The 26,985-nt window shown below is 48.2% G+C and overlaps 1 protein-coding gene across 1 annotated transcript in view; it reads left to right on the top strand.

Annotated features, from left to right (window-relative positions):
• The window catches only part of Clstn2 (calsyntenin 2), a 573,808-nt gene extending 548,320 nt beyond the window's left edge, over positions 1-25,488 (top strand). Inside the window, exons 11-17 of the mRNA XM_021728308.3 lie at positions 5,224-5,372; positions 7,365-7,582; positions 11,046-11,216; positions 11,714-11,859; positions 11,992-12,115; positions 12,848-13,032; positions 14,852-25,488. Coding sequence (XP_021583983.2) covers positions 5,224-5,372; positions 7,365-7,582; positions 11,046-11,216; positions 11,714-11,859; positions 11,992-12,115; positions 12,848-13,032; positions 14,852-15,058 — 1,200 coding nt within the window. The 3' untranslated portion in view covers positions 15,059-25,488. The remainder of the gene's footprint in view (positions 1-5,223; positions 5,373-7,364; positions 7,583-11,045; positions 11,217-11,713; positions 11,860-11,991; positions 12,116-12,847; positions 13,033-14,851) is intronic.
• Positions 25,489-26,985: the final 1,497 nt, after the last annotated feature.

The raw sequence follows: 26,985 nt of genomic DNA on the forward strand, positions 1-26,985 counted from the left end.
GAGTAAGGCATACCTGGGTTCAAGTCACACCACCAATATTTGTTATCAGGGTGACTCGACAAGATTTAATCCCTTCATGCAGACCCTGCATGTATAAAATTGACTTAATATTAATCTTTTAGCTATAAAAATTGAATAGAAGAATATATATGTACATATACATACATACACACACAAGTACATACACACACATCAGCAAACCTAAGCAGGTCTCAAAAAATCACAGGTCCCTTTGTCTGGTCCAGCCCACAGCGAATGGTAGATAGCAGGCGTCTAGGGGAAGTCAAGATGCCTACAGAATCCAGAAACAAGCAGAAACCTCACTGAGGGCCCATCCTGCTTGGTGGCTAGAGAAACCAGCTGAGCCTCTAGGCAAGGTGACCATTCTGGAAGGGCCACCTCTCTGTCCCTAGGCCATCTCTGGGCTCACTGTGGCCCTAACACAACTTCCCAATGGAGAACAAACACTGCCATGCTTTGCTGAAGCCCCAAGGATACCACCATCCCCTGCCCCTGGGCGATGCCAGTGTGAACAGAGACCCACTCACAGAGCAGAGAATTGTGTAGCTGGAAAAATTCAAGAAACTACTCCCTGGAGGGTTTTATTGATCTTACAAGAACTCTCGGTGGCTAGGGCAATGCAACTTCATTCTCTGTGACATTCTGGCAGGCAGAACAGGGTGTCAACTAGCACATCCCTCTGGGAGAAGCTCCTGCTTTTCCTGTCCAGCCCTCATGCTAGGCTGAGAGCAGGCATTTTTGCAAGCCTCATGGTCCCTCTCTTGCTTGTCATGGGATGGACACTGTGGCAATGCTAAGGAAAAATCAGCAGACCCTTCCCTTGAGGTGCTCACAGCGTGCTGCAGGATGCAGACAGACAGACAGACAGCAATAGCACCAGACTCTGCTATAGTAAAAGGCAAGGTGGGGGAGAAGGGCAGAAAGCCATTTGAAATCATAAATGATATTTTTAGAAGAATGAACTTGAATTTTCTCAAATCTGAAACAGGTGACTTGAGAAACATCTAAGATTTAATTACAACTCACCAGCGTGTGGCGGCTCAGGGGCTGAACACCCTACGCTGCCGGTGAAGCATCTGTGGCTAGAGACACAGCAACGCAGAGCTGATTGCCATGTGCCTAGCACACAGGGGCAGTGCTTGCGGCCAGAAGCACAGTCATAGAGACCCTTTAAGGGACAAAATAGAGTGGGACCATGGGGAAGGAAGAGCAGAGAAGACAAGGGGTGGCCCCACGAGCAAAGGTTTGGCACAGACAGAAATGCCATGTGATCAGAGCTATTGTAGGCCAGACACCTTGAATGTGCTAGAAACTTTACACCAGTCCAGCATTCTGGGCTGGTAAAAGATATGAAGCAAAAGACTGAAGTAAAAGATCTATGCTTCCAAAGGTCTGAAGCACAAAATGCTCCAAATCCAAAACTTGTTGAGCACTCATGTGACGTCCAGAGCAGAAAATTCCCCACATAATCTCATGTGACAATCCAGTCGAAACACAAGTGCATGAAAAACGTTGTGTGAAATTCCCTTCAGACTATGCATCAGGGGTGTCTATGAAACATCAATGAACTTCATGTTTAGACTTGAGTCTCATCCCCAAGATATCTCATTATATAGATCCAAGTACTCCAAAATCTGAAACACTTAGTCCCAAGTGAGTCCTCTATATGGGTTAAACCATTGTGGTCATGTCCTCAAAATCTCAATGGCTTAACACTTAAATTTTTTTTTCTCTTATACTTAGTCAGGGAGGTCACTGAAGTGTCCCGCAAGGCAAGGCATCTCCCCGCCTAGGCCCAGAGCACCACACCCCACCTCCTGGGTCCATCTTTTTGTGGATTTAAGGGAAAATCAGTGTCTTGTTGGCTAGGTGTGGTCACATGACCCTGGCAAGGACTGATAATGAGTTCCAATGAAAAGCCAAGTCAATGGAAAGTCCCTTTGGGGATTGGCAGGGGTGACGCTGTGTGAAATGTGGGCCCAGGAGCTCTTTACTTGTTCATCCAACAGCGCTCTCAGAACACTGGGGCTAGGTTCTGGGATTCAGGAGAAGAGTCAGGGTCTCTGGGCTCAGCAGCCCCATGTCACGATACTAGTGTAATAAGTGTACGACCATTTTGTAAGTGCCACGGAAGGAAGGGACCAAAGCCCAGTGGAACCTCAGTGAGAGAGCCCAGAAGCCTCAAGGAGTGGGGAATGAGAAGACACACCCCTGATAGAAAGGGATGAACATGGAGCTGTTGGCCGGGACACTAAGAAAGAGACTGACATGTTCAATGTCACCAGTAGTGCTCATGACACATCCATCTCTCGTTGGGGTGCACATACACAATGGTGTGCCCTCATGATGTCAAGTCAGATCTGGAAAAGGTGAATATAGTCTGATTTTCCCTTAAATCCACAAAAAGATGGACTCGGCCTCCTTCGTGGTAAGAGCCATACAAAATAAAACTACACTGACATGGCATTTGTCATCTACCAGATTAATGAAAATCCAAGTCTAACAACAGGCCGTGTGGCCAAGGTGCTGAGAAAAGAGGTGTTGTCACTCACTGTTGGAAGGAGTGCACACTGACTCGACCCAGCAATGGGGAACTTGGTAATGTTGATCAAAGTTAAGTGTAGGTGCTCATTGACCTAGTCATCAAAAAATTTAACACCAAAAAACAAACAACCCCAATGAATACATTGCAAATGACGGAAATAAATACCTCTCAAAAGAAGAAATACCCATGACCAACAAATACTTGAGAAGATGCTCAACATCATTAACAAGTAGGGAAATGCAGATCCAATTGACACTGAAATTTCATCTGACTCCAGTTAGAATGGCAGTCATTAAGAACACAAGCAATAATAAGTGCTGGGGAGGGTGTGGAGGAATAGGAACATTTTTACACTGTTGGGGGCAGATTGTAAAGTAGTGCAACCACTGTGGAAATCAGTATGGAGGTTGCTCAGGAGACTAGGCATGGAACCACCATTTGACTCAGCTATGCTAGTCCTCGGAATTTATCCTGAAGAATTAAAGACAGCACACTGTGGCGAGATATGCACACCCATGTTTATAGAAGCACAATTCACAATAGCTAAACTATAGCACCAGCCCAGGTATCTGTCAATGGGAGGATAGATGAAGAAACCGTGATACATATATACATATATATACACATACACATATGATGTTTTATTCAGACACAAAAGAAAAAATTAAACTATGTCATTTTCAGAAAAATGAGTTGAACTTAAGAACATTATGTTAGGTGAAATAAGTCAAACTCAGAAAATCCAGGGTCGTATGTTTTCTCTTCTATATGAAAACTAGGGAGGAAAAGGGAAAGAAGATGGTGCATCTCATGAAAATCAAAGGGAGGTCAGTAAAGTAGAGGAAGGGAACCAGGTACAGAGGGGAGGGAAGGGACAGGGAACTACTAGGGAATGACATTGGCCAAATTATATTTTAATATCATGTGCATGTACAAAATTGTAACAACAAACCCACCATTGTATATAATTGTAATGCACCAATTATAAATATGAGAAAAAAATCACAGTTATCTATAAAAAATAGTACACATCTTATAAAAAGGAATCATGAAGCTGTTCATGTACTAAAACAGAAACATCCAAGAGATAAAAGTTAAGTGAGAAACACAAAGTATGATACATCATGTTATATGCTACCTTTGATATAAGAAAGGCAAAGGCGAAAATCTGTGTTCAATGATAATATATAAGAGTGCTTAAGTATAACTGTCAGGATAGGTTAGGTATGCTTCAGTAACAAATGACTTAACATCTTAGAAGCTTATACAATACAATTTTTACTACTTGTGCTTCATACGCACTGCAGATTGGCTGTGTCTCTAATACATACCACCTTCACTGTGAGACTAGGCCCATGGACCAGGAACTAAAGGAATTTTGCAAGTTTTATGGCAGAGAGAAAGAGACATGATAAACCATGGATTGGCTATGAAACCTTCCATCTCAGTGTGAACCAAGTGATATTTCTGCTCACATGTCACTGAGCAAGCAAGCCACACGAGCACTCCTGAGTGCAGCGGGGCAAAAATGTGTATCCTGTGGGGAAGGGTACCATCAATCACCGGGTTAATAGGATGGACATGTGTAGGCCTCTCTCTGGGAGAGGAATCAACTAACTCTGCCCAAGATTGCAATTTACTACTGAGAAATTAATATAAGAGTGCTTACCTGTGGGATCAGATTGTGGAAACTGGATGGATGAGGCATAGGAAAAAGACCTATATTTTTCACTTAACTTATATGTACATTTGAACAGAGTGAGTATACGATATACTCAGAAGTATATATGTTAAGTCAGGTACCTATGTAAAAATGTATCCATCCCCCCTTACCTGTGGCATGACCCCTTGAGCCTTGGGTATATAATCTGAATCCACAGAATGTTCTTTCCGTCCTATTGACAATAATTCCAAATAATACTTACTCAGTGGATCAGAATCAGTAACTCACAGAAATACAAAGGCAGCTCTCCATGTTCCCTTTGAAGAAGAGTAACTACTCAGGGGGCCTGGGAAGGAGCGAGGATCTGGATGTAACTCAAGGCCCCAGGCCACTCAATGAGGGACGCTTGGGTCTCCACCACGTGTGGGACTCCAGAGGCTGGATAGATGAGAAACCCACACATAAAACTTGTGGGAAACCTTGAGGTCTGGAAGAGAAGGAAAGCAGTTAACTGGAAAATGAGCCCTAAGTTTAGACGCTAAGAAAATGTATGCTGGGTCATGAGTGGAGTGCAGGATGGACTGGGGAGCCGTTCAAGGCCAGAGACAAGAACAGCAGGAGGAGGCAACACCCAAGTTGGGGCAATCAAGGGCTAGAAGTTGCTGGACTAGACCACCCAGGAGTCTGGGCCAGGCTTCTGACTGGGTTTTCAGAATTCCATCCTGTGGCTCAGGCTGACCTTACTGGGAGTTTACAGTCCCTAGAGAGAACTCGGGAGGAGGTTCCCAAAGCCCAGCAGGGAGTAGCAGGAGCTGCTCTGCAGCTCAGGAGGTTGAAAGCAGCCATTTGTGCACACGCTTCACTTGCAGATGCTCTGAGGATGCCTATGGGGACCTCATGGCCTTTTCATGGCATTGGAGAGCTTCCAGGGGACTCTGCCTATGGCTGACCACTCTCTCCCGTGACCCCCCCCCCCTACACTTCTGTCTTCCAGTATCACTTCAACCCCTCGCAGTCCATCCTGGTGATGGAAGGGGACGACATTGGGAACGTCAACCGCGCCCTCCAGAAGGTGTCCTACATCAACTCCAGGCAGTTCCCGACGGCAGGCGTGCGGCGCCTCAGAGTGTCCTCCAAAGTCCAGTAAGTGGACGCCAGTCTGTCTAGGACCCTAACCATCCTGGAGGTAGCAGGGATGTTGCTTTGGGAACATTCCCTTGTGAAACAGGATTTTGCAGTTCTTCATGTCTCTGCTCTCGCTGGGAGGCTGCTGCGATGGATCTGGTCTTCCTCGTGCTTTCTTAAGGAAAACACTGTTTCTCCAGCTTGCACCCACCTCTCTGTGCTTCATTCTGCATCTAGTCTGAGGCCTGGGTGGATGGCTTCCTATAAATTGTCAAAAGACGGGGTTTGAAGTGGTCTGACTTGAAGACACACTGCCTGCCCTGGTACATGGTAGGCATTTGGCAAAGACTTATTAAATTGAATTAAACGAATCAACCCAGCCTCCCAGAATTCCTGAATACTGTAGGTAAAGCCAGAGGAAGAAAGGGCATGGTTCTTGTCCCCAGGGAGATGAGTTAAGTTAACAAAACGAGACTGGTACTGCAATCTTTGGATAGCACACTTATGGCCCATCAAATCACTTCCCAGCCAGAGCAGCTACCTGGGAGGGCCATTAGGAAGAAGGCCCCAGAGAGACTCCCGGGAATGGAGTCTCCAGGCACCTAGAGTAGAACGACTCAGAGATGAACAATGGGGAAAGATGGCCTATTGATGACTGCATTGCTGGGGCCTGGGAAGGAGGAGTTACACTCAGGAGGCAATGGAAGGGTCATTCCTACCCCTGGAGGCCTGGGGGTCGGGTGGGCACCTCCAAGTCAGTTCCACATTGGAGCAAAGAAAGGGCTGAGACCGGCCAGTGAGCAGCTCTGAGAACAGGCTTCCAGAAACGGCCAGGGGAGAGGAACTTTTATGCCTCTGTGGCCCAAAGACCCAGCAAGAACAATTTTCAAAGAGGAAACATATATTTGGCAGTGGTCTCAGTCCATAGATGGCAGATTCCATTGCTCTTGACCCAAAGTGAGGCAGAACATCACGGTGGAAGGGTGCGGAGAGTAAAGCAGTTCAGGATATGGCAGAAATAAACAAAACATAAACCCCAAAGGCATGGCCCAGTGACCTACCTCCTCCAACCACATCCCACATGCCTGTAGGTACCACCCCGTTAATCCCTGTCAGTGGATCCACCCAGATGGCCCTTCCCTTGGGGACCTTCCCAATGCATGCAAGATTTTGGCTGCCTCCAGGGGTATCATTTGACCCAGGGTTCGCCATTGGAGCCAATATTTTGCCTTGATGACATTGGGGAATACCAGTGACACCAGGGCCACCCTGAGGTCTAATGAAAGAGACAGACCCACTAAACTTTCCTGATCCCAAACCATGAGGCAGGTTCTGGGCAGCCTTTTTCTAGAGGCTTCTAGATTCTTAATTCCAGGACGATTATATTTATCCTCATTATATAGATGAAGAGACTGGGGTTCACAGCCGTGGAACACCCTATTCAGTCTCCCAGCCTAAGAGTGGCAGAGTCGGGCTGTGGACCCCCCATCTGTCAAACTTCCCAGTCTTTACTCTGTGGTCATGCCACTGAGCCTCTCAGATACTTTTGTGGCAATGCATCAGGAGAAAGGAGCCACAGCGGTCTGTCCCCACCCCTGGGAGAGGCGCACTTGTGTAATCTCCCAGAGAAATCTAACACACACCCTGCAGCAGGAGACGTTAGCTCTGGGCTCTCATGCAATAAGTTGGCTGCAACCAACCAGTGAGACGACAATTTGCTTCTAAATACTAATGCAATTAATATAGCAGTTGCTATCTAGTTAATGTTGCCATTGATTACTTTGTTAAAGGATAATGAAAGCTTTAATAGTTCCTTGTGGATTGCATGGAAAACACCCATTCCTCCCAGGAGCCAACCATTGAAATCCCTACATTGCTGGTAGTTGGGACTATAATGTAGCTTTGAAGCTCTGTCGATCTCCTCCGAGACTCCGGCAGCTCGCCCACAGCTCTGGAGCGGACGGTTGGACCGTTTACTTGTCAGCGCTGTGACTGAAGCTGTCTTTCCAGGTGCTTTGGGGAAGACGTGTGCATCAGCATCCCTGATGTGGATGCTTATGTGATGGTCCTGCAGGCCATCGAGCCCCAGATCACCCTCCAGGGCACAGATCGCTTCTGGAGACCTGCCTCCCAGTTTGAAAGCTCCAGAGGAGTGATCCTCTTCCCCGACATCAAGATCGTGAGCACCTTCGCCAAGGCTGAGGCTCCTGGGGACGTGAAAAGCACAGGTACAGGTGCCTATGGGGTTGTGGGGAAGGTGCGCCTTCATTTCTTGTAGCCATATAAAATCCTGCTTCAGCCATATAAAATCCTGCTTCAGGACAACAGTGCCGTTCACCATGGTGGGGCAGTGCACAGGAGCAAAACAAACAGTGCTGGGAAAAACGCCAAATGAACTATGGGGGGTGGGAGGGATAGGTGGACTGGAGAATAATGGCCCCACTCACACGAGCACCATCGATGCTAAATAATAAGTCAAAAAAGTAGGATCACACAATATCTCCACTTAGCAAAGTGTCAACTATGTAAGAAGAAAAACAAGAAAGGCCAGGCTCCATGGCACATACCTGTAACCCCAGCAATTCAGGAGGCTGAGGCAGGAGGATCTCAAATTCGAGGCCAGCCTCAGCAACTTAGCAAGACCCTCAGCCATGTACAGAGACCCTGTTTCAAAATACAAACAAAAAGGGCTGGGGATGTCGCTCCATGGTAGAGAGTACCTTGGTTCAATCCCCTGTACCAATAAGAAAGAAAGAAACACCAAAAAGAAGAGACTGCCTAAGAGTGAGTGATATTCTTCGAGATGCACGAGGAGAGTCAATTTGTTTTGCTTCCCTTCACTTTTCTGAAACTGCAAAAAAAAAAAAAATAGGGCAAGCATTATTCTGATGAGCATCAGAAAAAAAGCTAAAGATGCACAAGGAACAAAATATTATTTTATTAATATAAATGCAGTAGAAGTTAGAAGTCACTCAGCAACATGGCTCTAAACTCTCCAGAAGGTTCCATTCTTGGGAGGTTTGCTCAGGCAAAGAGTAAATTATCTGTCAGGGAGAAAGACTTCGTTGCACTGAGAGCTACTGTGTGTGCAGGCAGGGAACCGGGGGAAGGAAGGAGGTAGTGAAAGCAGGAGAGGGGAAGAGACTTCCTTCTGTTACCAGAGGGGCCCAGGGTTCTAGGGAAAGCATCTGTTTGAGATCTGTTCTTTCTGCTTCTTCCAAGAGAACACTTTCAACCCTCCTCTCTCCCTCCAAAAGCCACTACTAATGATGTGTTGGTGCCAGTAGGCCTGAGTCCCTGCAGAACTGCTTCTATAATAATCCTAATTATCCACTGCCTTCAACCACACCAGTCCCTAGCGAATGGGGTGCTCAAGAGGCAGCCCTTCTGAGCTCATAAAAATAGACAATGCTTCACCACCGGTCTGGGCAGGGTGGCTTCCCAGTTATGTGCCAAGGTGCATTAGGTCGTATGAACATCCCTCTCTCCACTGCCTTCATTGGTGGCTAAAATCAGCCAGCCAGCCAAAGGAAGGCCTGCTGACCTCAGTGGCTGCAGCCCAAGAGCATCTGGATTTGCTGCATCTGACACTGACACCCAGGCAGCACGGGGAAAGCAATTATCTGGGTGCACATTTCACCTTCTATTTATGACAGGTGCATGCAGAGCACACGGCCAAGTGCCCGAGAACTATTATTAGTACTTCAAAATTTTTACTCTTATTGTTGTTGGGAATAATCATGATTATAGGTGTCTTAAATAAGCAGGCTGATGGCACTTGCTGTGGAGCCTCAGAAACTGGCCCTAGTGTCCTCTTCTGCCCTCACTGACTCACTCTTTATGTGATCTCAGTGCCAAGGACAGGAACTCCCTCCCGACACACACACACTGTTAGTTCACACCTCTGCTCTCCTCTCTGCCTGGAAGGTCGTTCCCTTCCTCAGCCCCATTATTGCTGGCAAACATCTCTGCCTACCACCCCACCTCTGTCCTCCACCACCCTGAGCCCCAGGCTGGACCAGTCTCCGGCTCTGGACATTGCAGACTGCTGGACCTTCCCTTTAGCACCCAACATTTCCAGCTCTTGGAGGTGATGATCTGTCTATTAAACTAGATCAGGAGCTCCCTGAGGGCTCAGCTCAGGGAGATTCACCTGAACCCAGTGGCCCCTTCAACACAATGGAATCAAGGGAACTGCGGATGGATGACACCAGCAACAGAGAGCACAGGAAATGGCAGTGAGGACCCTTGCCTACCTCCCTACCTAGCGCTGGGGCTGTCACACAGGGAAGGAGGAGTCGGAAGGATCTAACTCCCCTCCCATGAGCTGCAAAGAAGCAGAAAAACTGTTGAGAAGCCATTTGACACTATTGTTAATGTTCGACTTGTCTCCAGTGGATGTCATTGGGCTTTCAGATCTTGCTAACGTCTCGTGAAACCACTGTGGTTGACGAATAGTTAAAAAGTAAATCTATAGAAATTATTTATAATAACATACATATAGTGAGAACAAAACTCTTTTAGACATATTGAAAAAATCAATCAAAATAAAAATTCTTTCAAAATAATTATCCTTTGCGAATCCCTGTTTTTAAGTTTCTATTTTCATGAATGTTTCATAAGACACAATATATAGCTAGCCTGCTTTGGGGATGAAGAAATATACTTATTCAAATGGACTCGGTTCACAAATCTTTCAAGAGCAGTTGAAGACCAAGCGCTCAGGGCTTACAAGTTTCCCAACTGGGATCGGAAGAACATGGTGTCTAGCTCGGTTCTCCCCCTGAGTCTCTATAACCTGGAGCAGCTCCACCCTGTGACCTTGCACTTCCCCATTGGTGAGATGAGGATAACACTAGTACCCCCTTCATGCCTATTAGGGTTGCGCTGGCATAGTTCCTAGCACAGATCACCCTCCATAAATACCAGTCACCTTTATCTGAAGATGAGATTTTAATTTAGAACTTCCAAGCAATGTCCACCATTCAAATACTCAGGTGTTCCTCTGAGAAACTTGGAGTCATAAAATCAGGCAGGGGCCACCAGACTGAACAACTGATTAACCCACTAATTATTAACAAATTATCAATTAATTATTGGTTATATTGTGCTGACTTAATTGATTATGAATCAATAATCCAGCTCCATTTGAACCATGCCTAGTAACAACTGTTCCATGGCAGCTTCTGCATCAGACATGGGGGATCCAGTCAGGTACTTCTGCCCTTGAGAACCTCAGAGCCTGGTGGGGGAGACGGACACACACAATGGCCACATGACGAAGCTGTGAGGTCAGGGTGCCAGGCCACTTAGCTCTCCCCTAATTGAGGGCTGTGGCTAATGGAGGCCCTAGCCTGAGCAGGACACTATTTTCAATACTCCCAAGACCCTAGCTCTCTCCAGGGACAAGGAAACTGAGTGCCGGGGAGTTTATCTAACATTTTTACAGCTTCTGGGAGGTAGAGCTGCTTTCCAGTTTCCATCTTTTGACTATCATATTCACACCGTTCCCACTAATTCATGCCACCCAGCCTCAGCGCCACCTGACAGGTGCGCGACGGGGCTGGTATTTGGGATTGCACAGCCTCGTCTCCCGACCCAGCCCAGGTGCAAACAGAAGAGAGATGAGGAGCAAGGGCTGCCGTCCCAGCAGTCCTCATGCCTGTGTCCCCCACCCGCACCTTCCCACAGCTCCCAAATCGGCAGTCCTAGAAGAAATGCTTCACAACTTAGACTTCTGTGACATTCTGGTGCTTGGAGGGGACTTGGACCCTCGGCAGGAGTGCTTGGAGCTCAGCCACAGTGAGCTGCACCAGCGACACCTGGATGCCACCAACTCCACTGCAGGCTATTCTATCTATGGTAAGGTCCTGCTCAGCACCGCCCAGCCCAGGGGTCCTCTCTGCACCACCTTGACAGAGGCCCGGGTGTGGCGGCACCTGTAGGCAGCCCTGGGGCCAGCTAGAGACCCTGGATATCAGGGGCACGGTGTCTAGACTCTCCTTTGGAGAGCTACTCCAGCATCTAGGAGTATGGTCCCCCATCCCAACTTCTGGCAAAATCTGTAGAAACCAGCAGGAAACTTCTCCTATAATGTTGGATCCCAATGTTATGGCAATATTTGGGAGACTGAGGCCCAAACATTCCAGTAGAAACCAGTCTATGTGGAAACGCTCAGTCAGTTGCATTGGTCCCTTGGAACTTCTGCTCTGCACATTGTCTACCCCTCACATCTGGACCTCTTAGCCCTGATGGATTCACAAGACCCACGAGTTCCAGCAGCCCCAGCCTGTCTCCCCCTTCTCCTCTTCCTCCTCTTTCTTTTGCTTCCTGATGACGAGTGCGGTCTCTTGGCACAGGTGTGGGCTCCATGAGCCGCTACGAGCAGGTTCTGCGTCACATCCGCTACCGCAACTGGCACCCGACTTCCCTGGACACCCGGCGGTTCCGGATCAAGTGCTCAGAGCTCAATGGGCGCTACACGAGCAACGAGTTCAACTTGGAGGTGAGGACAGACACCCTGCGTGGTCGGGGAAGCCCTGAGTCACCTGTTCAGTCCCTCGTGCTTTCAGGAGAACTATGACAATCGGCCCACCTGCCACTCCTGGTGACTGTCACCCCTTCTTGCTCTTCCCAGGTCAGTGTCCTCCACGAAGTCAGAGCCTCAGACAAGGAGCATGTCAACCACCTTATTGTGCAGCCTCCCTTCCTCCAGTCTGTCCATCACCCCGAGTCCCACAGCAGCATCCAGCGCAGTTCAGGTAGGACACCTAAGAGGAGGGACCTCAGGATGCGGGGTGGTCACTGTGACTCAAGATTGTCCACTAAACAGTTAGGTGGCAGCAGCTGTAGGCACTCAGAACTGTGGAGAGGCATCCTGCTGTGGAGAAGATATGGGTCCTTCCTGGGAGGACCCGGCTGCCCTGGGGATCCAGTCAAGTAAGCGAGACATTACGCACAATACATAGTAGCCGAGGTTGCTACAAAATTAAACCAGTACCTTCAGGTCTAGCTCTGGATGAAGCTTTGCCTGAAGCCCTTACATGCACTCTCACACAGATAGCTTACATACATACACACACACACCATATTGTAAAGTCTCCTGTCCATACCACTGTGGAGCACTTACCATAGTGTGTCATCTGGGGCCATTTGTGTCTCTCCCTTCTAAACTTTAGAGTACCTGGGTCTCAGTGAGGGCTCTTTTGTAATCAGAAGGGAGAAGCCTGAGGTAGAAGAGAGCTAGCATTTATTGAACACCTACTCTGTGCCTCTGCAGAAACTCACATATTCTTTGCAATGACCCACAGACAGGAACTATTGACTCTGCTACATAGAGGATGAAAGTATAGCCCAGACAGGGTCAGGGGCTGACCTAGAGTTCTGGGGTGGAAGTGCATTTTAACCCAAGCATGGATGCTTGGTTCATGCTCCATCGCAGAATGCGCTAGGCCTTTGTTCATCCTGTCACGTGGGTTCCTTCCTCCTTGCAGTGGTCCCGAGCATCGCCACAGTGGTCATCATCATCTCCGTGTGCATGCTAGTGTTTGTGGTGGCCATGGGCGTGTACCGAGTGCGGATTGCCCACCAGCACTTCATGCAGGAGACCGAGGCTGCCAAGGAGGCCGAGATGGACTGGGACGACTCTGCACTGACCATCACGGTCAACCCCATGGAGGTGAGACTCCCGTTGGGCTGGGAACTCCGGGTTGGGTGCTTCTCTCTCCAGCCACTCAATTATTCCTGTGCTCAGAGTCTATCCCTTCATCCAGCTGTCTATCCACCAGGTCTTCCTGTCTTGGCTTCTCCCTCCCTCTCGACCTGATCAGACTGTATTTTGCCACCAGTTATATTCTCTGATTAAAAATGTGGGAATTGTTCTCACACCACAATTGGAACCAGAAATCTGTTAAGGCAAGGAACCACATGGTGTCTATTCCTTGCCTCTCCCGTGGTTCAGCGCTGACTAACACTTTGGGACTTGGTATTAAATCCTTGATTAACTGACAGTGCGAGTTACCCGGCTTTGCTCCAGAGTGGCTGCAGAGTTCAGAATAGGCTAAAAAATACAACAGCGAACCTGCCATTTATTAAGCTCCCCGTTATGCCAGACCCTGTATGTGGGGCTCCATATTCAGCACCCCGTGAAGTAGGGTCACCATCCTCAGCTACCAAGATGGGAAACATGAGAGAAGAGAAATAGAGTGCTCGAGTTCCCAGGACTGGCATTCAAACTGTCTTGTCATATTCTAAAGTTCATTTCGCTTCAGTCAGTGGGCAGCTCCCAAATCTGTCCATGATTGTGCAAGACCCCTGCTCTGCACAACTACCAAGGAAAGCTACCTACTCGTGCCCTTTGCCCTTGGGTGCTGAGCTTAGGGAAGTAGGGGACAATCAGGAAGAGTCATGGGAAATAACAAAGTGGTCATTCCAGCCTTGTCCCCAGTTTTGCCCTCTGCCCAGTTTTGGTCTCATGCTCTGATTTCAGAGCCACCATGCCATTGTGGCTCTGTTTCTCTAAGCACCTGCTGTGGGAACAGTGCTGAGCCCACCTCGGTGGGGACTCCAGAACACCATCCTCCGAGCGCTGAGCCTCAGATGTGGAAATGAAGTGCAGCCTGAGGACCAGGGAGCGGGGGCGAACCTGGAGATGTCGGTGCCCAGTGAGGTTGAGTAGGAAGAGCCCTGGGGGCTGGAGTGTGCAGGGAAGAGCAGTGCTTGAGGAGGCTGCCCAAGGGAGGCCTTGAGGAACAGGTAGGATTTGGGGGAACCAAAGTAGAAGAGAGACATTCTAGAGAGAGGCTGTAGCCAAGCAAGGAGACACCTCTTCTATGATCTAGTTCACCAGCTCAAAATGAATCTAGAAACAAGATTTTGCTGCAATCACCAAAAAGATAGAGGGTGGGAGGGAAGGAGGGAGGGAGGGAGGGAAGGTGGGGGGAGACTGGGACTGGAAAGGTGGGGTACAATTTGAGGACACAAGCCAAGGGGTGAGTGCAGGCATGGGGAGTTAAGACCTGGTCTTTGTTCTTTCCAAAGTAATGTTTCTGAGGCTCAGCACACCTGAGTCTCGGCTTAGAAGGTCTTCTGCTCCCACCGACATCATATTTCATCCTAGAAAGGGGTGCAAGATTAAATGCTGCACGCTCATGGAGAAGCAAAGTTGCAAAGCTCCATTTAGACTGGCTTTGGAAATGCCAGACAAGTCCTGGCCTGACAGGTTCAGTCCCCACTGGATGGTACTCCTCTACATTAACGCTGACCTGCAGTTCATGTCTGGAATTGGCTGATCTTCAGGCCCTTTTGTCTCCCCTAATTTCTCTTCATCAAAAGACCTCCTTCCCAGAAAGCCTTTCTTCAGTTCCCAGGAGTTAGCTTGAAGAGAAGGGAGTCCCCAGGGACCCTCCATGTTTCCTTAACCGACTAAGAAAGGTAAGCTCCCAAATTGCCTCTGTTGGGCCCCTGGTGAGTGTCTTCTTTCCCTCTGTGACATCCAGAAACACGAAGAACCAGGCCACGGGGAAGAGGAGAGCGAGGGAGAGGAGGAGGAGGAGGAGGAAGCAGAGGAAGATGTGAGCTCCAGCAGCAGCGACTCTGACGACAGCGAAGAGGAGGAGGAGGAGGGGATGGGCAGAGGCAGGCACGAGCGGAGTGGCGCCAGGCAAGCCCAGCTAGAGTGGGATGACTCCACCCTCCCCTACTAGTGTCCCAGGCCTGCTCCCAGCCCGCGTGTCCCTTTTGTAAAGCCCGACCCAGTGTATGCCCGAGTCTATCACGCTCGCCGCCGATTTCGATGACAGGTCTGAGTGGCCTTCTCCGGCTTTCTAGAACCTGCCCCACGTGCCTTGGGCATTGATTGTGTCCAAGCAAAGGGCAGCTCCGAGAAGCCCAATGTCACCACCAGTGCAGACTTCAGGGTGGACGTTGTCCTGTAGTCCCCACGTCTCCTGCCCTGGGCTCACCCGGCTCCCTGCCAGCCAAGCCTCAGAGTTCTGAACAGCTCGCTCCTTTCTGCAGGAGAGAAGGTCCACCCTGGTGTCACTCCCTCCCCCAGGCTCAGTGTCCCCAAGGCCGTTGGGGTCCAACTCACTGTGCACACACCTGACTAAGTGTCTCTGTCCACCCACACCAGCAGGTCCTCCCTGTGCCGACTCTCCAAGGTTCCTCTGCGCAGGGAGGGTGGCAGGACTTCACATAACTAAGGTCCTAGGGCTCAGCACTTGAAAGAAAGCCCCTTGTTGATGAAGAATTGAGTTTATAGGGAAAGGGACACCCCCTACCCACTCACACACACACAGTCCCCAGCCTGAAGATCCTTTCCTTTTGCTTCTTTCTGAGGCCACTTGAGCTTCTATGACAAGTCCAAAACCAAGAGCTGGTCTCTGACCACAAGCAGAGCCTGTCCCCAGTTGAAGGGGCCAGCCTACCAGGGGACAGCTGAGATCAGTGTGGCTGCCCTGCCTGGCTGCCCATCACTCCAAACCACCATGCTCAGGGAGCATTCCACCCGGACCCCACCCCCCAATGCCACAGTAAGGGAGGAAGGATGGCTGATGGACAGACAGATGGGGCTTCATGGCAGACAGTCGTGGGAGACAAGGTGGGTGTGGCTGGACTCCCTGGCCCAAGCGCAGCCCCCAGGTTGGCAAGGCTCCCTCCTCCGAGTCTTGTGGTCCCTTATCTCCTATGTCACAGGTTTTCCTTTTGAGAGCGTACACCCCTCTCCGATAGATGAGAAAATGTGTGAACGGCAGCCGTCCTAGGTGACAGTTTGGAAATTCAACTACTAGGGATTAGAAAGATATTTGCAATGATAGAGACTGTTTTTTCTTCTCATAAAAGAAGGTCTAGGGGACAAATCTATCCAAAATCCTAATTTCTTTTTCTTTCTTCTTCTTTTTTTTTTAAATAAGAAAGTCTTTTCCATTGCCACTCTATTGTGGACACATCGTGAGGAAAATTGTTGCTATAGTAACCAGGGGGTGATCTTTGTGACCAAATGAATACCAGGCAGGAACTAAGGCTATTACAAGACTTCCACGAGGCTCTGAGGACATGTTTGCCTCAAATGTCTCGGGTACCTCTTTGTCCTCAGTGTGTTCGAGCTGTCCCCTCTTCTCACCCCACCCCGAGCCCCTTCCCGTGTTGGTTTGGCACAGGTGCAGAGTGGATACCTTTAATTAATCCCCTTGTCATCCAAACACAGAGCTTAAGTAGAGGGGACCACAGCCAATGGCCTCTAATCCAGCCTCCACCCAGCGAGAGTCCATGGAAAGTCTCTGCAACTCTTTGAATGGCGACAAGTACTTTATACAGCTTTTTCTCCTGAAGGGCTTTTTAAATTTTTGGCGTCCCTCCTCCTCCTTCACACCTCACAATAACTCTGTGAAATATTTGAGACGCCTGTTGTTAGACACATTTTCATGATGAGGATACCAAGGCTCAGAGATTCAGTGTCTTGCTCAAAGCCATTCAGTGGTATAGAAAAGACTGGATGCCTCACCCTCCACTTCACTTCCAGGATTCTAATGACTTCCCACCATGCACCTCGCAGGCATCCCGAGCACCTACTATGTGCAGGCAATCTACCAGGAGCTCTGGGGAAATGCTGAAGTGCCCTCCTCTCAGAGCACCTGACAGTTGAGGAAGGGACAAACAGGCCCAGAAGCTAATCGAGACATATGAAGAGGGAGGGGGGCAGGAGAAATCACAGGAAAAAGAGGGACGTGTTTGCAAACACAGCCAGGGCTCTTAATTTTCCCCTTCTTGGGAAAAACACTAGAAGAAGCTTGAGTTTTGATATTCATTGTGAAGAAATAGATGCATCTCCCGCGTGAATTATTCCAATTAAACTCCCCTCGGTTGTTTTATCCCCCCAAAATCATGCCTGCCCAACTGCAGGGGAAAATTCATAGGACTGGTTAGGCCCCACAATACCATTATTTAAATAAAAAAGAAATTCTTCAAACAGGTATTTAGGAACTACTGAATTCTCCCAAAGGAACGGCAATGAAAGGAACACTTTATATGTATAAAGCCAATCCTTTCTGAATTAGCTTTTCATTGCCAATGTTTCAATCTCGGGTTTCTGGGAGCACTTTTCTTCCTGCTCTGTCTTTGCAGTTTGGTTGGGTGGGAAGGTGTTCCTCAAGGCCTCTGGCTGTCTCTTACAGCCACATTACTTATTCATGGTTGGATGAGCTGTTTGGAGTACCGAGCAATCTCTATATGTTTTCAGGGAGTTGGCAGAGAGCAGATGAAAGTGGCACTTAGCTAGGACAGCAAAGATGTGTCATTTGAGGAGCCATTTGGTGACCAGATTCATTTACAGAGAATCAGTAGTGACCGCAAACCAAAGCCCTTTCCTTCAACTTTTGCTACAGAAGGTCATTCTACATGCTGGCTCCAAAAAATGAGGCACTGCAATGACAGTGCCTGGCCAACAGGAGTCCCCCTGTTCCCCATACTTACTCAGGACCACAGGTGAGAACCAAGTGGGAGTGGCTATATAAAAGCCGCAGAAGCTTCAGGAGGCTTCCAATGAATGGTGGGTAATATAATTTGCCCTCCACCGAGATTTTCTGACCATAAATGAAAAATGTCATTTTTCAGCCTGGCACTTTCCGGCCCCCTTACACTAGCATTTTTGGAATCAAAAGTCTCAGATGACCTAGATACACTGTGACCTCTCAATCAGACAGCTATAGCCCAGGAAAGTGCAGACTCCTCCCCACAAAGACTCACTGACTGGTTTGACCACTTTGCAGCCCAATATTGCCCTCCAAGTAGACAACACCGTCTGGGGAACAGAGCTTGAAAATAAATAGTCTGAGACTTCTCAGGTGACTCAGGTTGCAGGAAAGAGGAGAAAGTGGAGGCAGAGACTGGAAAAGACCAGTAGAGAATGAGTTGCCCCAGCGGAGTAAAGCAATCGTCTAGGTAGTGAATTGTCTTAAGGAATACGAAGCATATATTATAACAGATTTAATCAAATTGTGTATGGCTGACCAAAGGCCAAATTCATCTAGTTGCCCTAAATGTGATTTCTGTGGGATCTCTTTTCATTACCACTTTTTTTGAATTTAGTCAATTGTTCTGTCATGTAGCATTTAGACCAAATACCTCTGCATTTAACAAGGGCTGTCCCTTATGGACGTGGATACCCCAGGAGTAAGGTCCTGCTGGGAACAATATTCCCTGTTCCTGTATGCCAGGGCTCAGCAAACTTCACCTGGAAAGATCCACATAGTCAGGCTTTTAGTTTTATAAGACATATGGTTTCTATGGAGAGTGCTCAGCTCTGCCTTGTAGCTTCAAAGCAGCCATAGACCATATGTAAACAAATGAGTGTTCAAATAAAACTTTATTTATGGACATCAAAAGAGTAGACAATTTGAATGTATATAAATTTTACATGACTTGATTTTTTTTCTTTTACTCTTTTGATTATGATGTTCATTCACTCAAAAATACAGAAACCTTTCTTAGCCCACAAGCCATACAAAACTAACTGCCAATCAGATCTGGTCCCGAGGCTGTAGTTTACTGACGCCTATGGACATGCATGGAAAACAGGCTTCTATTTCCCAGGCAAAAGTAAACTCCTTACCCCCAGCTTCCCTCCCTATTGGCCTTTGCTCCAAAATCAGGAAAACTTTGTTGTCCTTCATTTTAAGCTGTTTTAGAAATTCATGTTCTGAAAGTAAACAAAAACAAAACACACTTGCTATTTTTGTACTGACAAACCCATACACTTATTCCTAAGAGTTGAAGGCCTTGGATCCAGGAACAGACTCATCACTGAGCTCTAACTCCAGAGACCAGTGTTGATTCCCAGGGCTCAGCACCTTCCCGGGACGGCTCAGCCCTACTGATTTCTAAGCAGGACTGTTCATTATCTCAGACTGATTGTCACTTCAGCCCCGCTCATGTCTTTGCTCTAAAAATGATCCTGAAGACATGTGACTGCTTGAATCAATAGCAACATAATCAGCAGAAAGTCCAACCCAGCACACTTCAAAATTAGCAATCTTCTTGGTTCTATGACTTGATATTAGCAAGAAGAAGAAAATGAACATTTTTTCCTTAATCATCTCTTCACTTAAATTAACCAAATTGGTTTTACCAAAAAAAAAAAAAAAGTAAGAGGTAAATCTAATTCTTTTATATGCCAGTAAAAAAGTAAATGATGTTCACATAAAATCATTTTCCGGCCTCTGGGGGATCCCCAAAGCCTCCTGCGAAGTATCCTGGCAGCTATGATGGTACACGATCCTCTATCTGCATCAGACATTTATCGAGGCTGACAAGCCAAAGCCCTTGGCACAATTTAATTTTCATGTAACCGCTTTCTGTGGTCCAGCCGTAGGCAAAGGAAATGAGCAATGAAAGTTTTGAAGTCGACTCCAGCACCCTCGTTTCCCTATCTTTATTTGCTTTACTTTATAAATTTATTCTCTATCTGCTCTCTAGATCTTGCTTTCGTTTTTTCCTTTTGGCTCCAACTGGAAAAAAAGAGAGTTGGCTTGACAAGCACTATGGGTTAGGAGGTGAGCTTCACTCTGTCCCAGGGAGACAAAAAGAGACAGAAGTTACCTCCGCCAGCACCCCAGAAAGGAATCTGACACTTCCTGTGTGCAGTCAGCAGACAGATGGGAGCCTGCCTTGGCAGCCACATTCTATGCAATTGGAAAATGTGGGTACCAGGCCCTGTGCCAGGGATGGGCAAAGAGGCGAATGAGACAGGACCCTTGCCCATGAGGGTCTCCTGGTCTCATGAGCTGTTGGGATGTTTCCCTGGACAAGCTTGAGAAGCTGTGGGTGAGCAGTCAGGACTGTCAGGGGCAGATGGGTGGGGTCAGGGTGGTGGGGTGACTTGCTTTGGCAGTTTTCCACCCTAAGTCAGATGGTAGGTGTGATTCTGTCAACACCTTGCTGAGGCAGACTGAGGAGATGTCTAGGGGAGTGGGCATGGTTTCCCTAAACATTCCTCAATTGTTTCTGAGCCTGACTCTGTTCACTTAGAGAAGAAGGCCAGTCACGGTACCTACTGGGCAGAAATAACATGGCTGAGAGCTGAGATTCCATGAAACTAAACCACAGGAAGCCCTTAGGTAAGAATAGCAGCCAGGAGGCCTTGCCAGTTGGGAAGGCTGATCCTGGTAAACGGGCTATCATTAGTCAAGGCCCAAAGGCTTGATCTGCCTGGCGTAAGAGCCCCCTGAGGCCCAAATCCAGAGCTGAGAAGCAAAGGAGGCTCCACTCAGGAGGACCTGGGAGTGCACACTGCATGCTATGGAGCTGTGGTTCTTAATATTTGGCCTCTGCACCAGCAGCAGCATCACCTGGAAACCAGTAAGAAATGCCAATTTCCAAGCCCCACCCCCAGGCCTACTGAGTCAGAATCTCTGGAGGTGAGCTCAGCAATCTATGCATGAAAGACCTCTTTGACTCTGCTGCATGCAAAACCTGGAGAACCACTGGTGGAGAGGTTGAAGAGAATGGTTTATGCTGGCTTTATCAGGAGCTGCTTTTATGATTTATCAAGGTAAAACAGTCAATTGCTAGTGCAGTGATAGGCGAGGGCTATAGACCTTACCCAGGGCCGCTGGACTGCAGTGGTTTCTGGACACACTGGTCCTAGTTCCATTTACCTTCCTCCCCCGAGGCACAAGACAATTCCTGCCCTGTGCCCCTGCTATCCTAGAGAGAGACACAGCCCAGGAGAGACTACTGTGAAGCCATCCACCCACGAAAGACCAAGTTCCTGTCCAATGAGCGGCCTCTTCTAGGGCCATATTTTATAAGGAAAGAGTGAAACTGCAGCAATGAGTTTAGAACGCTGGGGGCGCCACTTGGCTCATAGCCCATATGCTGGTGGAGCACCCAGGGCCTGGCAGAGGGTGAACGGGTCATTCAAGGACAGGTTACGGCAGCACTGTCCCTCCGTCATGGCCTGGGGTGTGCAGCATCACAATTCAAACACTAAATTGGATGGGGAATGGATAGCTCTTCTTGGAAGGGCAGTAAATCACTGTACTAAAAGTAAAAACCAAAACCCCAAAACAAACCTGCAGTCTTATTAACTCTGTCTAGACCCTGTAATTCCTAAGGCCTGGTGAGGCAGCAGGTTCCACCAAGGCCCTTTGCCTGACCTACGAGAGGCCTCAGGTCTGCTGATCAAACTCTGTGGAACTCCTGCTTACTAGTCACTGGCACCTCAGTGTGGCACTGAGTCTGTCCAGGACCCAGAGGAGGAGCCAACTGGGCAGGAGACCCGGGAGGACTAGCATCTGCTATTGATTCCTTCAGACCCTGACTCTGCCTGCTCAGAGGCACAGTCCGATCTTCTCAGTAGTCTCACCAAGTCTCCCCATTTCCCAGCCCAGCCTGGGAATAGATCTTCTGATTAAATGTCAGTGGGAAAGCATGGCAGAAGCTGTACAGGGGAGTCTGCATAGTCTGGCCTGAGTGAATTCTCTGAGGACACATTGCTCCCCAAGACTTAAGGGGACTGTATGTGTTTCCTTATTCTAGTCCTTTATCACCAAAGCCTCTTATGAGACAAAATGACAAATAAGGGTTGGGTAGTTCTGAAGGCAGGGTGGGCCCTGTTCTCATGGCAGGTCTAGACTCGTGTCAGGCCAGGTAGGAAAGGGAGGCATCATGGCCTAAGGGCAAAAGCCCTGGCCCAGCCTGGACACCTGGAAGAGTGGGGGGCAGTGGGTGTGCATTGAAAGGCTGGGCCACATTGAGATGTACAAGGAGGCAACACCAGCCACCTGCTGTTACACCTGCAGGACAGTGCAGAGCCTCATCCCAGTGTCAGGTGGGGGTCTCCTGGCTCCCGCTTGGAGCAGTGCTCCCATTCTGAGGAGCAGAGAAGGGAGAGTGCCTCTGGATCACTAAAGTGACACCTCCCCAGAGGCAGGACCCCGCCCCAGGACAACTTCCAGTTGAATGAATGGAACCATAGCCCTCCCTTCCCAGGTACCTGATAGGAACCCTGGAAAACAAGATCACGCAAGGCTAGTATGGATTCCCAACTCTTACCACCTCTGAGTGTCACCTCCTTAAGGCAAAAGGACTACCCAGTCTATCGCAGCACCCTGGGTGCCAAGCACCGTGCCTGGCTCATGGTAGGGGCTCCACAAATGTTGGGTTGAATGGCATCCCAGAGATCATGTGACCTCAAAGATTGGGCTTGGTTTGAAAAATTAAGATGCCCCAGGGGAGAAAGACCCTTCCATCCTGTCTCTTAATTTTTAAGTCAAGGTCCTTTATAAAATCAGATAAAAGCAGAAAGGAAGTTCCGATGACAATGCTCTCGCACTCCAAATGGAAGAGCAGGAGTGAGCTTTGCTAAATGACCCTTCCTGGCTATAACCAGTGTAGGAAGCCCTATGCGAAGAGCAGGGGTAGATGGCCCCACCTGCTCCATCCTGTGGATCAAGGGAAGCATTCTCACTGAGGAGAGAAAGATCTGATTGGTTAATGACCCCCGCCCTATGCCTCTCTCCACTCCCTTTTATCAGATATACTGCAGAGGAAATTCATCAACATGAAGCTCAATTCCCAATAGTCTAATGAAAAGAGGGCAACAGATGAGAGAAGAGCCAGAACACAGACGGTGTGTATTAATCACAGGCAACAGACACGCGTTGGCTTTAATGTCTGTTTGCTTTTATCTTGAAATGAAAATGCATCTCAGTTACCTGGACCCTTTCCACTGAGCATCTCGGAAAAGAAATGGCACACATGAGTGTACGCAGGCACGCACGCGCGCACACACACACACACACACAGAATTCTTTTCCCCAGCAGAAAGAATTGTCAGAGAAATAAGCCCAGAGATTTTTGTCTATTTGCACTACCCATGTCTCAGCTATGGACCCCAGAAACTCTGTGGGAAAGAAAGGGACAGGAAGGGACAAGGAAGTAGCATCTACCACCTGAAAGGATTCCTTGGGTTCACAGAGATGAGGGGTTCACCTGTGCCCGTGGGTCACAGATAGGAGTATAACGCATGCATCAATCTTTAGAGGCAAAAGTTCAGATGTGGCACCACGCACCCCCAGCTCCCTCATATGACTACACAGGAGCTGATGGATTCTGGATTGGGAAGAGTTCTCCTGTTCCCAGATACCTGTCAGGTGGTGGAACTAGGAACAAGTTTTGCAGGAGGTGAGGGTAGATTTGGGAAGATCATTCCAAAAGTAAGAAAAGGGATATGGAGAGAGGAGATAACTCAGAGTTGGGGAGTAACCCAAAGGTGGATTGGAGAGGACCAATCCGTCACCCAGGAAGCCAGAGCATTGCTCTGTACCTAAAGTTAAATTCAAGTTTCAAAGACATTGCGGCTAAGCCTGGTCATGTGAGGCTCAATTGATGTCAGAGCTGTTGGAGGGTGATCTCAGTTCTGAATTGAACTACCCCTGCTGGGTCAATCCACTTGGTTGCTTCAAGCCTGACCTCAGTGGCTTCTAGAAACAGGATTGTGGATGCCCTGAGCTGGACAGGCTTGGCAGGAGATTGAAGATACCAGTCGGTGAGTCTAGAAAAGAAACTGTATGTGGAAGATGGTTGTTCTCAAGGGAATCTATAGATATTAGAGCTGGGTTTGTTATGTTATAAGCATGGACATTGTAGTTTTGGTAAGGAGAAGAGTCAGAGTGACTTGGTGGGGAATTAGTTGAGGAAGTTAGAGTAACAAATATCAAATATGAGAGATAGGCAGGCTAAGGAGAGTTGGTAATGGGTGTGTGTATATATATATGTGCATAAACATATATACATGTCATATACACATCCACAATACCAAAGGAAGGTGTCAAATGAGCTCAACGGTACCAACACATTTCAAATTATGTTACGTGTCTTTTTAATTGCTGTTTACTCTCAGCCCTCAAAACACTGGCAATGGTGCCTGGCACATAGTAGGAGTTCAGTAAGCATTTGGAAATGAAAGGTCTAGCCTATCACTACTTGGTGGAGTCATAGAGGTATCCTTGAATCCCAAACTGAATGAGCCACAGAGCAGCAGGCCAGCCACATCCCCGCCCCCCTTGGCTGAGGAGAAGCTATTGTGAATTCGCAGGTCTCCTCTGGCTCTCTGGTAGTGAATCATAGTGGGTTTGTACACACCTTGGACCACATGGGAATAACGCCATCATGTTAGGTGTGGGAGGGGCTCTGGGACTCCCCTCCCACTGTGTCCGCCATTTCCTTCGGCCAGTCTGAATTGTCCAGGCTGGTTTCCTCTCAGCCCCTTCCTCCTCCCATCTCTGGAGATGCCACCACCGTTTAGAAGCGTCCTATTAGAAGCCTGTTCAATCCCAGCTGCTCAACCAAAGTGCAAAGGGGAAGGAAGGTCTGGCTGGAGCCCCAGGGCTGTCCACACAGCGGAGGCAAGAAGAGCAGTCACCTTCCTCCCACAGACACCTTCAGTCACTGTTCCTGGCCAGGCAGTTCCTGCCAGCCTGGCTGGAGTGTCCCCGAGGTTGACTTCACTCCAGGGAAGGGCCAGCGTGTGCCTGATGCGTGTCAGACCCTGGATTCCCTGGCCGCCTCAGAGAATGGATCTTTTTAGTTTAGAAAATGTGTTTGTTTGCTAAATACATTATCTTGTGTGTGTATGAGTGTGGTACGAAGGAAACCTTGGAATATGTCACCGGGATTGTATGAACTTAGAGAAAGTTGAGTTTAATTTCAGAAGAGCTCACTGTCCCCTCTGTTGACAAGGGTGACCAGCCAAGGGGGTCAGAGAAACTGCCCTTCCCGTCCCCACCCCTCCCTGGCTAGTGGAGCTGCTGGACTCGATTCAAACCCATGCAGAGTGAGAGGTGCCGAGCGCCCCGTGTGTACATAACGAGGAAGCAAATAGGAGCCATCGCAGGGATCTCTCGGGCTTCTTCCCATGACTGTGCTCTTACCCATGTTTGAGTCACAAACTTTAAATTTCTAACAGTTACGATTCTTGCAGTTTCTGAGTAATTTGTTAAATGCCTATTCAACACAGACAGATATTTATTTTCAGCCTTGGCTTGTAAACGCCTACAAACTGATTCATGTTGGTGGTCATTACGACACTTCTGTGAATTGGTGAATAAATATGATTTTAGAATTTCACAGTAAAGGTGACTTCTGAGAGTTTTTATTGTTCAGACTGTTTGATGAGGTGAGACACCAAGAACTGGTTCATCTGGGTTGCTGTTCTCTTGGGTTCTATGTTAAATCCGTGCTTGGGCAAGAGAGACAGGTAGCATGTGACAGTGGTGACAAGGTAAATAGGCTCTCGTCAGGCCTTGGTCCGGGCACTCTGCTACACCCAGAGCGGGACCAATGGAGACCAGTACAACGACAATCCTAATAACATGGTGTATTTATTGAGCACCTACATGTTACTGGAGTTCTGGGTACCATCTTAATCTGCACAGTAGGTCATTCTTACCACTAGCCATGAAAAACATTGAACCTGGAGGAGTCAGGGGCACGGCCCAGGGCAAATGGATTGACCACAGCACTACTTCCTCCTACTCCTCCATGCTGACCTGTGCTTGCACCTAAATGCCACCCAGAGCCACCTTGACCCTGAAGCCCACAGAAGTGGGCTCCTCTCACCATCCAGAGCCAGGGAATAGCCAGAGTGCTTCTGGAGGATTCTGCATGTTGCAGTTCCTGCAGCCTCTCTCCTGCTTCATACTGAGCCAACTCAAGGGCTAAGCCCCCATTTCTTGGAAAATTTGGAATGGAACCACCATTTGACCCAGCTGCATGTCACAACAGGCATGTTTGCTTGGCAAGCTCCTGTTGGCACCCCTCCCCGACCTGTGCCCTCTGCCTGCCCTCATACCTTCCTCTCACTCATTTCTCTCCACCTTTCTCAGATGGATATTAAAAAACAAATTTTTTCCTTGTCACTTGGAAGAGAGCTCCATCATCTTCTCCTCACTTCCTGGTCTTTGAAAACCCATGTCCCTCCTTCTACCCCAAGTAGTGGGTCTGATCTTCTCCCTGAGATACAGGTCATTCTTGCACCACAAGGACTTTTTTCTGCTCCATGTTAAGACAATCTGTTTAGCATGCTCAACTGGATTTTTCTTTTACATCAGAGAATCAAGAAGCCTTAGAAGGCTTGGTGTGTTCTGTGATTCTTCTGTGCTTCACCTTGCTGTGCACCCATGTACATGTATACACACACACACACACACACACACACACACACACACACACACATGCACCAAGCATCAATCCTTGGGCTTTCCCTCCCTCTGACAAAAGAGCTATATTATTTAACCTGAAAAAAAACCTGGTTTATGTAGTTTGAACACAGTGCTTCATATTAGGCTGACCTGACAGAGGTTTCATGGCAAAAACTTACAAAGAATACCAAAAACAAATGTTGAAGCCATGGATAAAATTTCTGGGCAGAAGTTTCACAGCAATCATACCTGTGTTCATGCTCCTGGGATGTAGCAAGGGCTCAGAAAGCATTTATCAAGCTAAACTGAATTAAACCACCAATCTGAGGTCCTCAATGACCTACCTCCTCCCCATAAGCTTTCATCCAATTGCCCAGCATGAATCCCAGGGCCTGGTCTTCCCAAAGCACATGGTAAACATTCCCATCTCC

Source organism: Ictidomys tridecemlineatus, chromosome 3, assembly GCF_052094955.1.
Source record: "Ictidomys tridecemlineatus isolate mIctTri1 chromosome 3, mIctTri1.hap1, whole genome shotgun sequence".
NCBI lineage: Eukaryota > Metazoa > Chordata > Mammalia > Rodentia > Sciuridae > Ictidomys > Ictidomys tridecemlineatus.